Source organism: Pteropus alecto, unplaced genomic scaffold (assembly GCF_000325575.1).
Source record: "Pteropus alecto unplaced genomic scaffold, ASM32557v1 scaffold61, whole genome shotgun sequence".
Classification (NCBI taxonomy): domain Eukaryota; kingdom Metazoa; phylum Chordata; class Mammalia; order Chiroptera; family Pteropodidae; genus Pteropus; species Pteropus alecto.
In genome coordinates this window covers 11,226,009-11,240,092 of record NW_006434835.1, presented here as the reverse complement: position 1 = coordinate 11,240,092, position 14,084 = coordinate 11,226,009, and the positions used below count along the sequence as shown (strand labels likewise).

Sequence of the window (14,084 nt, the reverse complement as noted above, 5' to 3'; positions counted from 1 at the left end):
CAGGGAAGGTGGAGAAAGAGGGAAACCGAGGTCCCGCGAGAGCGGAACTCGGCGTTTAGTGCGCAGGTGCCAAGAAGCTGGCTGAGGCTCGGGCCGGGGCGGGCTTGAAGACTCGTCGTTTGGTTTTGGACACAGTGACAGAGCTATCTGAGTTCAACCGCGGGGCGAAAAGCTTTTGTGAGGGTCCCGGCCAAGAATAAGGCCCGCGAGATTCCCAATGGTGTCCATGACTTTCAAGCGGAGCCGCAGCGACCGGTTCTACAGCACCCGGTGCTGCGGCTGTTGCCATGTCCGCACCGGGACGATTATCTTGGGGACCTGGTACATGGTAAGGGCGGGCCGGCGGGGCAGGAGGGTAGGGCCCTAGGGAAAATGCGCATGAGCAGGAGGTGAGGGAGCCCAGTCTGAAAGGGAGTGTTCACTGGCAGGGGTGGGACTGAAAACGGGGTGTTGGGTGGGGCGGGAAGGCGTAGGAGAACTTCTTTTTAGGGTGCTCTAACTTTGAGGGAGGAGACTGTCCAGGACTCGAAGTGCGGGTGGATGGGAATGGGGAGATGGTTCCTTGGCAAGAATTAAGAGAAAAGGGTAGGTGGGAATGGGGTTGGGAAAGCTGAGGCGTAGTGGGCGGGCGTGGAGGATGAGGGTGTTAGGTTTTGGTGGAGAGTTCTGGAAATTACCAGGTTTAGGCTCTTTTTTGTACTTAATGTGATCTGAAAGATTTTATCCCCCACCCCGGCTTTCCTGCTCCCTGGAGTTTTTTTTTTTGTGTAACGAAACAATTAGGAACGGACCTTGATAAATGTAGCCTAGTTTAAACATAATCTTTCCCGAAGGGAAAGCAAAAGGTCCACTTTGCAACGCAGTTTGTGTGGTTCCTGGACTTTGTTTGTTACAATGTGTTTATGATGTAGGCAGGAAGGCCCCTCTTGTGAGTGTAGACATCCTCTTGGAGGCAATACCATTTGTCAGGATTTACGCTCGATGTGCTTATTCCTGATGCAGCTACTGCCTGCACATTAGACGTCTTTCATGTCAGACCCGTTCCTTTTTTCCCCTTCTTCTGGCCACGTACGCTAGCATTCCCTGGATTTCAAGACCTATGTCATTCTGTCATAACCAAATTGGCAGTTATTCATCGACGGTTCACTACCATTATCTCCAGTATCCGTACACTTTGAAGCTAATTTGTGACTTCTAGATATGTGGTTCTGTTTAGGTAGTTTTAGGTTATGATAACTTTTGACAAACTTCTTATATTGTCGACTTGGCTACTTTTGCTAATGACTGAATTTTTTTGGTGGCGGTGAGGGAAATTGTGGCATTAGTGTTACTGTGCAGTTCTGATAACTTAGGTGAAAAAGGGAAGAGCTTTATCACATTTATTTTATCACATATTCTTTTTGCCTTTCTCAGTTCTCTTTACTTCCCTACCCAGTGCCTTGAAATCATTAACCATTTGGACAAACACCAGATGAGAATCATCTTCAGATAGTGTTTCATGGCCCACCCCCAGGAGACTACCTGACCTCTGCATTATTCCCAGCCACCCTGTTTTTTACAGCCATGCTTCATTAGTGTACATTAAAAACAACAAAACTTGAATGTGTAGGCTTATTTGCTTGTTTCTAGGTTTAATATTTCCTGTATTTATATTCAGAAACATCATCTTATCAGTATATCACATATCCTGGAAAAGACTCCCTTTCGTTCTATATTTTAATTGATTCATAATATTGGACATCAATCAGTTAATGGCAATTAGCAGTATTATATTTCTAACTTTCTTTTATTTCTAATCCATTTTGTTAAGGGCATGGGTCTTGAATTTCTTTTGTTTTTAGCTCTGCCTTCGTTCTAAAGGAATAATTGAAATCTCTAGAGTCCTCAAGCCTCTTACACAACCCTGCCTTCCTCTTCCCCTAGAAGATGACCTTCTCCCTCCTACTTAACTGGCAATGAGAGTCTAGTAGCTTGGGACTCTTGCCTGCAAATCCAGTCTTCCTGTTTCTTCTCAGATCTTTCCCGCAAGTCGCAGAACAAAGGATTTCTAACTCCTCCTCAAGAAGAAATAACCACCATCCCAATTTCAACCATCTGAATGTAATTGGCTGTTTTTCTTTCCAAGGCAGATTTTTTTTGTATGCTTTGGGCTCAGCTCATAAAAATGAAAGGAATAGCAGGAAAAAGGGAGTTATAAACAGCAAAACTCAGAATTCAGGGAGAAAGACTTTACTAAGTGTGTTTGTTCCCCAGAATAAGGAGTGAGGATGTTAAAACAGTCTTCCCCCCACCCCTGGAAGCACTTGACGTGGAAACATTTCTGCATATCTCCCATTTCCCATGCTTTAGCCATAGCTGTTCTTACTTTGCTTGGACTTTTCTGGCTAGTAGAACATTATAAGCTGCTTAGATCAATTAATCTTAAATTTAAGAGATTATTGATCATCTACGATGGAAAAGGCAGTGGTGGGCATATAAAAAGAAATCTCAGGGACCATGTGTCATTCATCTTTTATATTTTTATTAACCTGCTACATAGGGGCTCTCAGGTGTTTCTTGGCTTGAACATGGCATCTGTCTTTTAAGATACTTACGGTATTACAAAGAACTTGGGAGCACAGATACGAAGATAAAACTTACAGTACGTTAAGGAGGGAGAAGATGATCATAGTATCAGATTCTAATCAGATGAAAGACTGGGAAGGGCCATTGGTTTTGCTGATACTAACAAAGTGTATTTGTCCAAATTGCATTTTGTTGTTAGAAGCTTCTTTACAAAGACTGGGGAATAATATGGGAGTGAGTGAAGTAGAATGTTACTTCCCTCTCCAACTACCTTGTCAAGATGATTCTCTTTAGATTGCCTCTGTATATATTTGGAACCTGGAGATGCAGCCCTCCCACCTGTGGGGCCCAGACACCCTATAAGTGACTTTGTATCTGATACACTGTCATTGCCTTCCAGCAACTGCTTCTACCAGTCTAGTGAACCCGTCTAGTGTTAAAGAGAGTGTAACACTGTATACTAAAGTATTAATTGTATGGTATTGAATAGTACAGTAGGACATAGAGAAGCTAGAGCCAGTTATATGCACCAGCCCTAGAAGTGTTAGCCTTTGGCATTTCAGATTTGAATGACGCATGCCTCACTTAATACCTTGGTTAAGTAATATATGAAATTTCAGAATGAGCTCTGCTTTAAATTCTGATATTCCTAAAATTTTTTTTCACTGTTATTTATTAAGGAATTTGAAGCTAGATGATTTTAAACAATAATTTCTTATGTGGTATATTTACCATGTAATGCTAATTGAATGATTGAAAATGGACTTAAAATTCTGTAGGAAGTATCCTCCATGGTTAATGCTGTACAAGGACACATTTTGAGCATTTGAAATAATTTAGGTCTTGGAAAGATTTACTATATGGCTAATTTTTCATGAGCATTCCAACCATAAACAATCTAAAGTTATGTAGCTGGGAGGAGAGTGAAGATAGGTTTCCTCAGGTCATATTGCATTCCAGCCCTCACCCCTAACCCCTTTAAATAAGAATAGTTTGTTTATATTTCAAAGTTTGTTCTGGGCCTCAGTGCCTTTGCATATGCCATGAAATGTTGTCTCCCCCTGTCACTTTTAAAAAAAAATTTATTAAGGAAAAATTTAAATATACAAAAATAGCATAAAAATCTCCCATTTACACATCACCCAGCTTTAGCCATTAACATTTTGCGAGTTCTAGTTAATTTTTTAATGGTTAGATCAAATGTTTCCTTGCTTTCCAGCCAGAGGGATCTGGTTTCCTCACTGCGTACCTGGAAAAAGTTTTTACACACCTCTTATATGTACATTTAAGTAGTATTTATTATACATTAGTGTAATTATCTTTTATTTTTCTCCCCACACAAGATGTCCTCCTTGGGGGAGGAAATTGATATGTCTTTCTCAATAAGATGTGTATGTCTTACTCAATAAGATGTGTATATTAGCTAACTTACTAATTTGAACATTTGAAATATTCATTAGACATTTGTTAAATGAATTGTTTCCTCCCCAAAAAAGGTGGGAGTAACTCACTTGTAACTGCGTAAGGACAAACAACAAAACCATTTACGTTTATTATAACAAGTTTTGTACTTAAAATTTTAAAGATAGTCGGTTTTGATCTTTATCTTAGGACAGTTGCTGACTTGGAGTTGTACACTGACTCCCTGTGGATCCCCCTCTCTGCCCGTGACAACCTCATCAGAATGCCCTGAGTCAAACACATCTTTTTAATTATAGTCTCAGCAGATACTGGATTGGGGCAAAATATGCTGTGGGAAAACTAGAGAGTAATAATTAAAAACCAAAACCCAGTCCACAAAAGAATCTTCTAGAATGGGCATGGCAATGAAATGAGAACGGCTGAGTGATTCCATGGATCTGATACTGTTTTCTTTGTAATAAGTGAAATCTAACACATCTGGCTTTTGTTTGTTTACTAATATAAGGTATGGAAAAAACTTTCAAAAATAATAAACTATACAATTTGACCCACTAAATTTACAGTACCATTCCCACATTGAGTGATGTGGCCATTGCCCAGGCTGTTAACATATTTACGTAGTTGCTGTATTTTTTTGCACTATTCCTTATTTCTATGTTTCGTTAATTAGTATTTTAAATACATTTTTAGCTTTCTTAAGTACAATAAAAGGAAAAATGAATTGAGAATAAATTATTCTGGAATTTTACATAGTTGCTATTTTCAGAGAAATTTTATATTGTAAGACTATGGTTAATTTTATGTGTTTTTTTGAAAAATGCTACATGGAACTTATTAGAAATATCAACTGTAATCAAAAGTGCATAGCACAGGGCCTATATTTGAACACAAGCTCAAATATAGTACAGTAGTGAATCTTTTAAGATTTCAAGTATAGGTTTTCCAGATTAGTACTTTAAAATGTAAGTTGAGGTTCTAATGAAATATGATGACTTAATGGAGTATAATTCTGCAGATTTGTAAAATTGTGTGAGCTTTTAATGAATAGCACTGAAATTTATTTTACCTTTTCTTGGTCCTTTTGATTAGACCTATGATTTGTTTAGTGTTCAGGGATATGACTCAAAGTGAAATTTGAGGTATTACTAATACTAGAAGATAATAGTGGATGATTCTGACTTACCTGTCGAAGAGAAGAAAGGTTTTTATAAATCCTACATGTGATAAAAATGTTTAGGGAAAATTAAATTATTTTGGGTCTGTCATTTCCTTCATTTGATAATTGAGTTTGCATATTTTTCTTGACATGAGAATGTTTTTCTGTTCACAGCTTTTTAATTCTGGCCATATTATGTTTAGCAAAGAGGTTGCCGAATTGATTTCAAGCTTATTTCCTTAAACAATATATAACGTTTTAGTAGATATATATGATTATTCAGTAATTCTCGTAATCCTGTTAACTCATACTCGTACATTACATATACTGGTCACACCCATCGCAGTGAAAATGGACAGTCAAAATGATTTTCCTTGTAAGGCCTTGCCTTAGAGCAGTGCAAGGAAAAAGGCATGTAACTAAACTTTATTTGGAGAGTAAAGTATAAATATTTTATAGCCTTAGATAATAGTTTCTTTTGGAAAGACCTCAAAACAGAAGATGCTTAGGTAAGGATATATAAGTAATCATATAGTGCTAAGAAGCAGGATGTCTTAAAAAGAGCCAAGTCTGTATATCCTAGCTCCATCCTTTGTCCGCTTACACAAGTTATTTTGCTTTTCTGAACCTTAGTTTCCCCATCTGCAAATGGGCTTTAGTAATATTTATTTCACTTAAGTACATAAGTGAAGTAATATGTATACATATACTTGGTATATAATATATCGTCACATATTAGTTGATTATGAATTTGATATTGTGACATTGTTTAGATCACCCAGCCTTATTTAAAGATAAAACTTGGGTTGTTTGTCTTAGAGAATGGCTAATGCCTTCAACTGATAAACACCTCTAGGAAAGTTTAAGCCCTGATAAACTGTGTTATTTATCATTCAGGGTGGACAGGAAAGAGCTACATAATAGACTTTGTTTAAAATACTATTGATAAGGCTCCAACCTCTCTTGAACATATCAAATGTTCAGATTTTCAAAAAGGGGAGGAGAACAGATTCTGTGAACTTAGATAAGGAAGCCTAACTCCAGTCCTAGGTGAGGTTTCTTTCTTGAATCATTAACAGGACTGTTTTGAGCACTAAAAGGAAGTAGTGCTTTCTGGGGTACTCCAGGGATTCACTAACCAATAGAGGCATTATTATGTCCTTTTGAAATGGAGTCACAACCCTCTTAGACTAGAACAGTTCACTAGATGTTATGGGATTTAGGCAAGATGTTGGACAGAGTCTCAAGATGTTCCTCTCCATCAGATAAAGAATTTTATTTAAAGGTTGTTGATAACTGGACATGGACAGCCTCTGGCAGCTTTGCTGTCCACCCTGTTCTCTTGCTAGTGACTTAGAGGACATATTGATTGCATACCGATTACTAATTATATTTTCGAATATGGGAAGCTGAGAAAGATAGGACATCTGTAGGGTGTCAGAACCTAGATCTAGAAAAATCTTGACAGGCAAGAAAGTATGATGAAATTCTGTTGCAAAAATATGAGGGTGTATGCTGGGGCCTCTGATTGTAACTGTACTGGTACAGGTGGTGGCTTAGCAGGATAAAGTGTGAAAAAGAATTAGGGACTTCAGGGAGTTACTCTCGTGTGACACTCAAAAAATTTTACGAATCTAGTGCAATTTCAGGCTGCATTAATTGAAATTTGTTAGCTAGGTTGTAGGAACTGAGATCCCAGTATGTTTTCTCCAGGCCAGTCTTAGCTCAGTCACTTTAATAGTATGTCCAGCCAACGGGAGCCTGAGTGTAGAGGAGAGCGAAGAGGAACTAATGAGATGACTAGACAATGTGCCAGTGAGAGAGATGGTTTACGTACCTGAATGTTTATTCTAGAAAAGACAGTATTTGGTGGCACATGTCGGCTGCCCTTAGGCGTTGGAGGAGCAGTTACTCAGAAAGGTGAGCAGATTATCTCAAAAGTACAGTTAAGACCAGTAGGTGAAAGTCAAGTGACACAGTCAAAATCTGGGAAAGTCTTTAAAGTATTCTAGTCTTTCAAGTATTTAGTCAAGAGGAAATAGTTCTGTATCTCTGGGTAGGAAATACTGTGGAGGAGTTTTGGGTTTATGTGATGGATCATTATATGTTTATCCAACGGATATTTTATCTGATGGATAAGAATATCGAATGAACTAGCTTCTTCTAACCCAGAAATTCTGAGTTTGGAATATAAATATGTGACTCTGAACATGAACATTTTGTAATGATCCCTTATGTTTAAATGTTGCGCTGTTTTATTGTATTGAATTAATCATCTTTTCTATGAAAGGATTATGTTTATACTTTATAAAATATTTATAGTGGTATTGTGTATTTTATTACACAGATAGTCTATTTTATGTCTTTTTTTCAAGTAAAAGTTTTAAATATGGGAAGACATCTAAAGATTGCTGAAGACTGCTTCCTGATTAATAATATAATTGATAAAATATTATCTTTCACAGGTGGTAAACCTGTTGATGGCAATTTTGCTGACTGTGGAGGTAACACATCCAAACTCAGTGCCTGCCGTCAACATTCAGTATGAAGTCATTGGCAATTACTATTCGTCTGAGAGAATGGCTGGTATGTTTTTAGTTGAAAATATCTCCTAATCTATACACACTTGTTCTTTAGAAGAGGATTAATTAAATTATGTTTAAGTTATTCTACTTGCTGAGATAGATAAGTGTTTTTGTGCGTTTTTCAAAGCTACTCAGGATTATAATTGAGCATTTCTAGCCAGAAAATGTAATGGATGACTAGAAGACTTTTGAGAAATTGGTATTGTGTTCTTTGACTCCTGTTGGGTACTGTGGAGATAAGAGGGGAAGAAGGAATCACAACAGGACTGTGGGCCTTCGAGGGTCAGCTGACAGGTGTGGTAGAGAATGGGAGACGTGCTCATGGAACAAGTAGACGTACAGTAAAATACAAAATGGATTATTTGAATATTTGGTGATATCTTTTGCTCAGGGCCACAATTCTAAATGTGTTTCTCTTGTTTAGATGATAAAATACTTGACATTAGAGTCAAAAATAGAGTAACCCTAGGACATTCATGGAAATTGCCTTTTTAAACCTATTTATTCCCTAATAGGAGTATTTTTATTATTTATCTTCCTCTAACATGCAGGTGCAGAAAAATTCTAGTGAAAGTTTTACATTATTATAAATTATGTTAGAAATTTATTATCTAAACGGAAAATTATACCTCAGACTTTGCAGTGTGGACAATTTATATATTTATTTATTAAAAATTTTGCTTTAAAATAATGTTTCAAGTTCACATGTATATATTATGTTTATAATATTATAGGATTTTATTTTTAGATTCATATAGAATTCTGTGCTTCATTTCATTTATGACCTGCTGTGATCCATTTATAAAGTTGTTTTACAAAAAACTTGATTGTTAATTCAGATGGTTCATTGTCCACAAGACTTCTCTGTTTCTAGGAGCCAGGTGGAGTTTTGTGGCCATCTGTCATTAATTATATGAAAACACTAACAATTGTTTATACTGTGTTTTCTAAAGTGCTCTTTTTAATGAGCCTCTTTTCTTTTCAAAGACAGTATAATACTTTAATTTTGTTGTCAAATGTGATAGAAGAAATACCAAGAACATATTAGAAACATTCCTTCTGGCATTTTTTTTTTTCTGACTAGTTTGTTTTTATTTAAAAACTAAAATAGAACAATGAATAAAACTTTAGTTTCTAATGACTGTTTTGGTATTTATAAAATTTTACCTTAGGGTATAAAATATTATTGAACCTGCTAATGTCAGCATTTTCCCTTGTCATATTTGTTTCTCTTAAAATTGAGGTATAGAGAAATATTTAGGATTATTGAGATTCTTGTAGATCTGTACAGCTGGCTCTAGGCCTTGGCTGGAGCAACAGGGATGAAGTCACAAGTTTATTGCATGTTGCATGAGTATTGTGATTGCTTCAAGAGAATTAATTGGAGTCATTATCAATTTTTGTTGATTGTAACTCTACAAAAGCACTTGTCGAGAGAATATAAAAAATACCTAGTTCTTGGTCATGTAGTTGTTTGTATTTTTTTGGAAGTTGAAATTTGACTTTCCCACAGACCCAGTGTTAAAATGGCAAGTTAATTTCTTCGGCCTAATTTAAAGAATGAGGTTTGTGATTAGTTATTTTTAATCAGCTAAACAGGATATGACACTCAATATATGTGAAATACTTTTGTAACATATGCAAGCTGTTTTTCAAATGTGAATTTACCCTTATTTATACTCAGCTTGGGAATGGGTGAGCACTTGGAGACCCCTTACAGGGTGCTTCTGAGTGTTGGTGGGCGGAAACCTGAGGTTCATATCTGGGCATCTAGCCTTCGTATTTTGTTTGCCTTATTGATTCACAAATACTGGAGTATTTGTTGTTCCAGGTATTGTATATATTTCCCACCTGCCATCTGATTTCTCCCCATTTTGCTATTTCTTGCTCCAGTAGAAGACCTTGAACTTCACTTTAATTATTTCAATATTTTAAGAAATAGAAACGTGTGTAGTCTTCTATAGCAGATTCTTAAAATCTAATTGTTTGAGTTATAAAGTTTTCTTCCAAGTTTGATAGTACCTATCTTGTTTAATTTTTTTACTGAAATTTTTCCTACGTGCCATTTTGTATGCTGCAAGGGGGAACTCCTTTTAAGTCCTTAATATTTAGCTATCCTGTATCCTCTAGGAAAAGTTAAAGAAGGCTATTCTTAATTGAGTGCCAAATATTGATGATGTTTGTACTGCTAAGTGACAAGATGATATATAACATTTATCCAATAGTGTGAATTTTCAGCAATTATTCTAATCATTCATTATTACTAGTGCCCTTCACGTTCTTAATATCGATCTGGAGTCTCAGAATCAACTTCAGAGTTGTGCTAAGAATCTCAGCTAGTCAAGTGTGGTTTAATATTGTTTGAGATGACTTGTGTGTTTTGTGAGAAAATTAGGGAACATGGATTAAAATAGAGAAATGGAATAACCTCTGAGAATGAGTTGAAGAACAAAGAAGAAAATAGATCTGTGTACAGCGGAGAAGCCAAGGTGAAGGAATGCAGAGCAGTGAGTTTGGCCGTTGGGATGGGGGAGAGGGAATTCATGGGGAACCTTGAATTTCAGATTATCAATTTTATCTAAGGCAAGAGGGGACATCTATGGCATTCTGTGTTTACTAGTAAATACTAGCCTTTCCCTCCAGATGAACCCTGCTCATCTCATAAGACCCAACTTGTGTTCTTTCTTTTCTGGTTTTTTTCCTGATTCTCCAGGCCAAGCTCATTGTTTCTGCTTCTGTTGTAGCACTTGCCACATTGGATTTTAATGATCTATTTGCACATCTTCAGACTCTTAGACTCTGGGCAGGGATCTGTCTCCCTAGCAGAGTACCTGGTTCATGTGCCATACTAAACAAGCGTCAGTGAGTCATAGCTGTGTAACAAGAGAAATGAAGGCGTGAATTTCTTAAGCTGCTTTACTTAATGTTGAGGCAGATTTTTCTTTTTACCCCTTGGCTTTAGATTTTTTTCATAGCCAATCTTGAAAATACTTAGATGTTTTGAAGCTAGCTTTAAAAAACTATTTTGTCATGAAGAGTTTTGTTGTTTTTATATACGTAGCTTAACCAGATTTGTGTGTGTGTGTTTTTTTTTCTCTTAGATAATGCCTGCGTTCTTTTTGCCGTCTCTGTTCTTATGTTTATAATCAGTTCAATGCTGGTATATGGAGCAATTTCTGTAAGTATCCTATGTTTTCGACTTTTGGAGTTCGATCTTTACTGAGTAGTACTTCGTAATTCCATGGATGTGATGTGACATGGTGTTGTTTTTTCCTGCAGTATCAAGTGGGTTGGCTTATTCCATTCTTCTGTTACCGCCTTTTTGACTTCGTTCTCAGTTGCCTGGTTGCTATCAGTTCTCTCACTTATTTGCCAAGAATCAAAGAATATCTGGATCAATTAGTAAGTGTTTATGCTATCAAACTATTTTTTTCCATTTTAAGTAAAATATTTAAATTGAAATTCTGAGTCAGCTTTAGGTATTTTTGTTTTAACCTACCCTATTTATTTTTTAAATTGTTCTAAAGTAATATCATTACTACCATGTTGAAACCAGTAAGATGAAAATAGAATGTCTTCTTACCATACCATTTGGATAATCCAATATTTAAAAAAGTTCCTAAAGATGGATATTATGGAATTTAAGGAGTAGTTCAACTTTTGTTTTGAGTATACTAAAAGTGTAATGATTTGACTGTATTTGGCACTCATTAAAGTTTTAGCTTTTGTCTTTGAAGGCATCAGTAGCATATATTTGAGTGTCTACTATATTCTTCACTCCGTTATAGGCAAACTGTGGGTGAATGGTGTAGATATAAAGATAACTTTCCTCTCTTCAAGGAGCAAACCATGTATTTGGGGAGTTAAGACACGGAGATGTTATCTGATAATGAACTAGCACTGTCGCTGGACAGCGGTAGATGAGGAGCTTAGATTAAAAGCTGTATGATGGCGGGGCATGGAATTCTCTGGGCTGGAGTAAGGTCTGGAAGGAGAGGGGTAGGGTCCAGATACATGAAAGTGTATTTAAAAAGTGCTATCTTTTAGAAATTTTCACCCAACTTTCAGATTTCCTGTGTAATCCATTTTGCATATCACAGAATTTATTGTTCATTCAAAAAACACGTGTCGATTGCTCCTTATGTGCAAGGCACTCTGCTGGATCCTAGGGATACAGCAGTAGAACCTACTTTCTAATGAAGGAATCGGAAAATTGACAACTTTTGATTTAAAATTATGATGTTCTTATGTAGTTAGCACTGGTACGTTATCAGCCACACTAGAAGGGCAGGCTGGGAAGGAGAAGTGTAGGCTGCTGTGTGAATGGGTATCACACAGGTATCAGATCTGGGCTGGGAAGTGAGATTTAATTCCAGGTAGAAATTAAGATAGGGAATGTAAGAAAGAAAATGTTCCAGGTAAAAGGGACACCTTTTTTGAGGCAGGAGGGAACCTAGTACAGTCAGGGGACTAAAAGATGACCATGGTGGCTGGCACTCAGAGTAAGGGAAGGGAACGGAGCAGCATGTGACGAGACTGGAGGGAAGTCATGGGGGCAGGGCCTGTTGGCCTGGTCAGCAGCTTCCTACGCATAGTTCTCTGTGATCATGTCCTCTCTGGGCGAAAAATTGGAATCTTTCTGAATAGAATCTACAGCATTCCCCCAGGAGCTGGTCTCATTGTGTGTTTGTCCTTTCAGTTATAGATGCAAGCTTTTAAAGTTAACAGTTTTGTCCCAAGGGAGCACTTACTAGGATTTGGGATTGGTGTGCGGATACTTTTCTTTTGATCCTTTGGAATTTCTTTGTGCTTTTTTTAAATGAAAGTGAGATTATTTGTGTTGACGTTTCTATTAAAAGCAGATATAAGTTTAAAATTAGATGAGCTTTTTAGAAAAACATGAAGATGAATTTATTACTACTAAGTTTACAGACTTCAGTGGTTTCTCCTGGAAGATAGTTTCTCTGAAGGCCAGCTTGTAAATCTGAAATTATTCTTATGTAATACCCTTCTTGCTGAACCTCGCTCATTGCCTTGCACACAGTAAATGCTAAATAAATATTTGAATAAATATAGCCAATACTTCTCAGTAGAACATAGTATGTTTGCAATAAATTATACACTCTTGCCTGGCATTGTAACCAGGGACATAGCATGCCTTCTTTTTGCCCCATTCTAAAAAGCTTTGAGACAGATGATTGGCTTTTAGGAAAATAGTTTTCCTTATGTAGAACTAAATGGCCCATGGAACTTAGATAAGTATCAGCACCTCCTGACTTAGTGACTCAGTGACCCAGGGACAAATTTGGGGTCTTGTACAGGAGATAGTGTTTTTTTAAAGGCCAGAAAGATATAAAATAGTGAAAAGTAAAGAGAAGATGAGCTCAGTTTAGACTCTTAGGAGTATTCTGGATATTCAAACAAATGTATTTTAAGTGATCAGTAAGTAGTATGCATTAATGTTGATAAGGCTTAAAATACATATTAGAAAGATCAGTTCTGGCTTTGGTGCCTTTTGTTTGTATTCTTAACACACTCTCTAGGTTATCACAAAGTGCAAGTGCTGTGGCTATATGTATTCAATTAATAAACTTTCTATATTTTAGAGCAATTTTAGATTCACAGCAAAATTGAATGGAAAATACAGAGAGTTCCCTAAAATCCCTTTCACCCTCAGAACCTCCCCCACTATCCGCATCTCAGACCACAGTGGTATGTTTGTTACAATTGTGAACTTGCACTGACACATCATCATCATCATCCATAGTCCATAGTTTGCGTTAGGGTTCACTCTCAGTATTGTGCATTCTGTGGATTTGGCCAAGTGTACCATGATATGTATCCATCATTGCAGTATCATATGGAATACTTTCAGTGCCTTAATCCTCTCTGCTCTGCCTTTTCATTCCTTTTTTTTTTTTATAGCCTGATTTTCCCTATAAAGATGACCTCCTGGCATTGGACTCCAGCTGCCTCCTGTTCATTGTTCTTGTGTTCTTTGCCTTATTCATCATTTTTAAGGTAAGTTGCTACTAAATATTTGAGGGGCCGGTTAGACTGTGGCACTGTCCTTCTAAACCTTCATGTTCCCTATCTCCCTAGAGTGCACAGTAAGTGACAGTGCTGATTCTGACACCATAGCAGGGAGAAATTCTAGGGAATATCCTCTTTCTTGTTTCCAGAAAGTGGTTGGAATCCTTCCTAAGTGCAAGGATTATCATGTTTTGAGAAGTGGTTCATGATTTGGATTTAAAATCTGTTAAAATTCCCAAGGTTCAGAAACAGAATTTCTTCTGTAGCACATGGTTATCAGGCCTGAAATGAAACCTCAACTTGTTTCTCTGTAATATGATAAT

The 14,084-nt window shown here is 36.9% G+C and overlaps 1 protein-coding gene across 1 annotated transcript in view; it reads left to right on the top strand.

The window, feature by feature from the left end:
- The first annotated feature begins 13 nt into the window (after positions 1-13).
- LAPTM4A (lysosomal protein transmembrane 4 alpha) overlaps positions 14-14,084 on the top strand; it is a 15,989-nt gene continuing 1,918 nt past the window's right edge. The window contains exons 1-5 of the mRNA XM_006910256.3: positions 14-328; positions 7,609-7,729; positions 10,830-10,906; positions 11,008-11,130; positions 13,654-13,749. Of these exons, the coding sequence (XP_006910318.1) occupies positions 218-328; positions 7,609-7,729; positions 10,830-10,906; positions 11,008-11,130; positions 13,654-13,749 (528 nt within the window). The 5' untranslated portion in view covers positions 14-217. The remainder of the gene's footprint in view (positions 329-7,608; positions 7,730-10,829; positions 10,907-11,007; positions 11,131-13,653; positions 13,750-14,084) is intronic.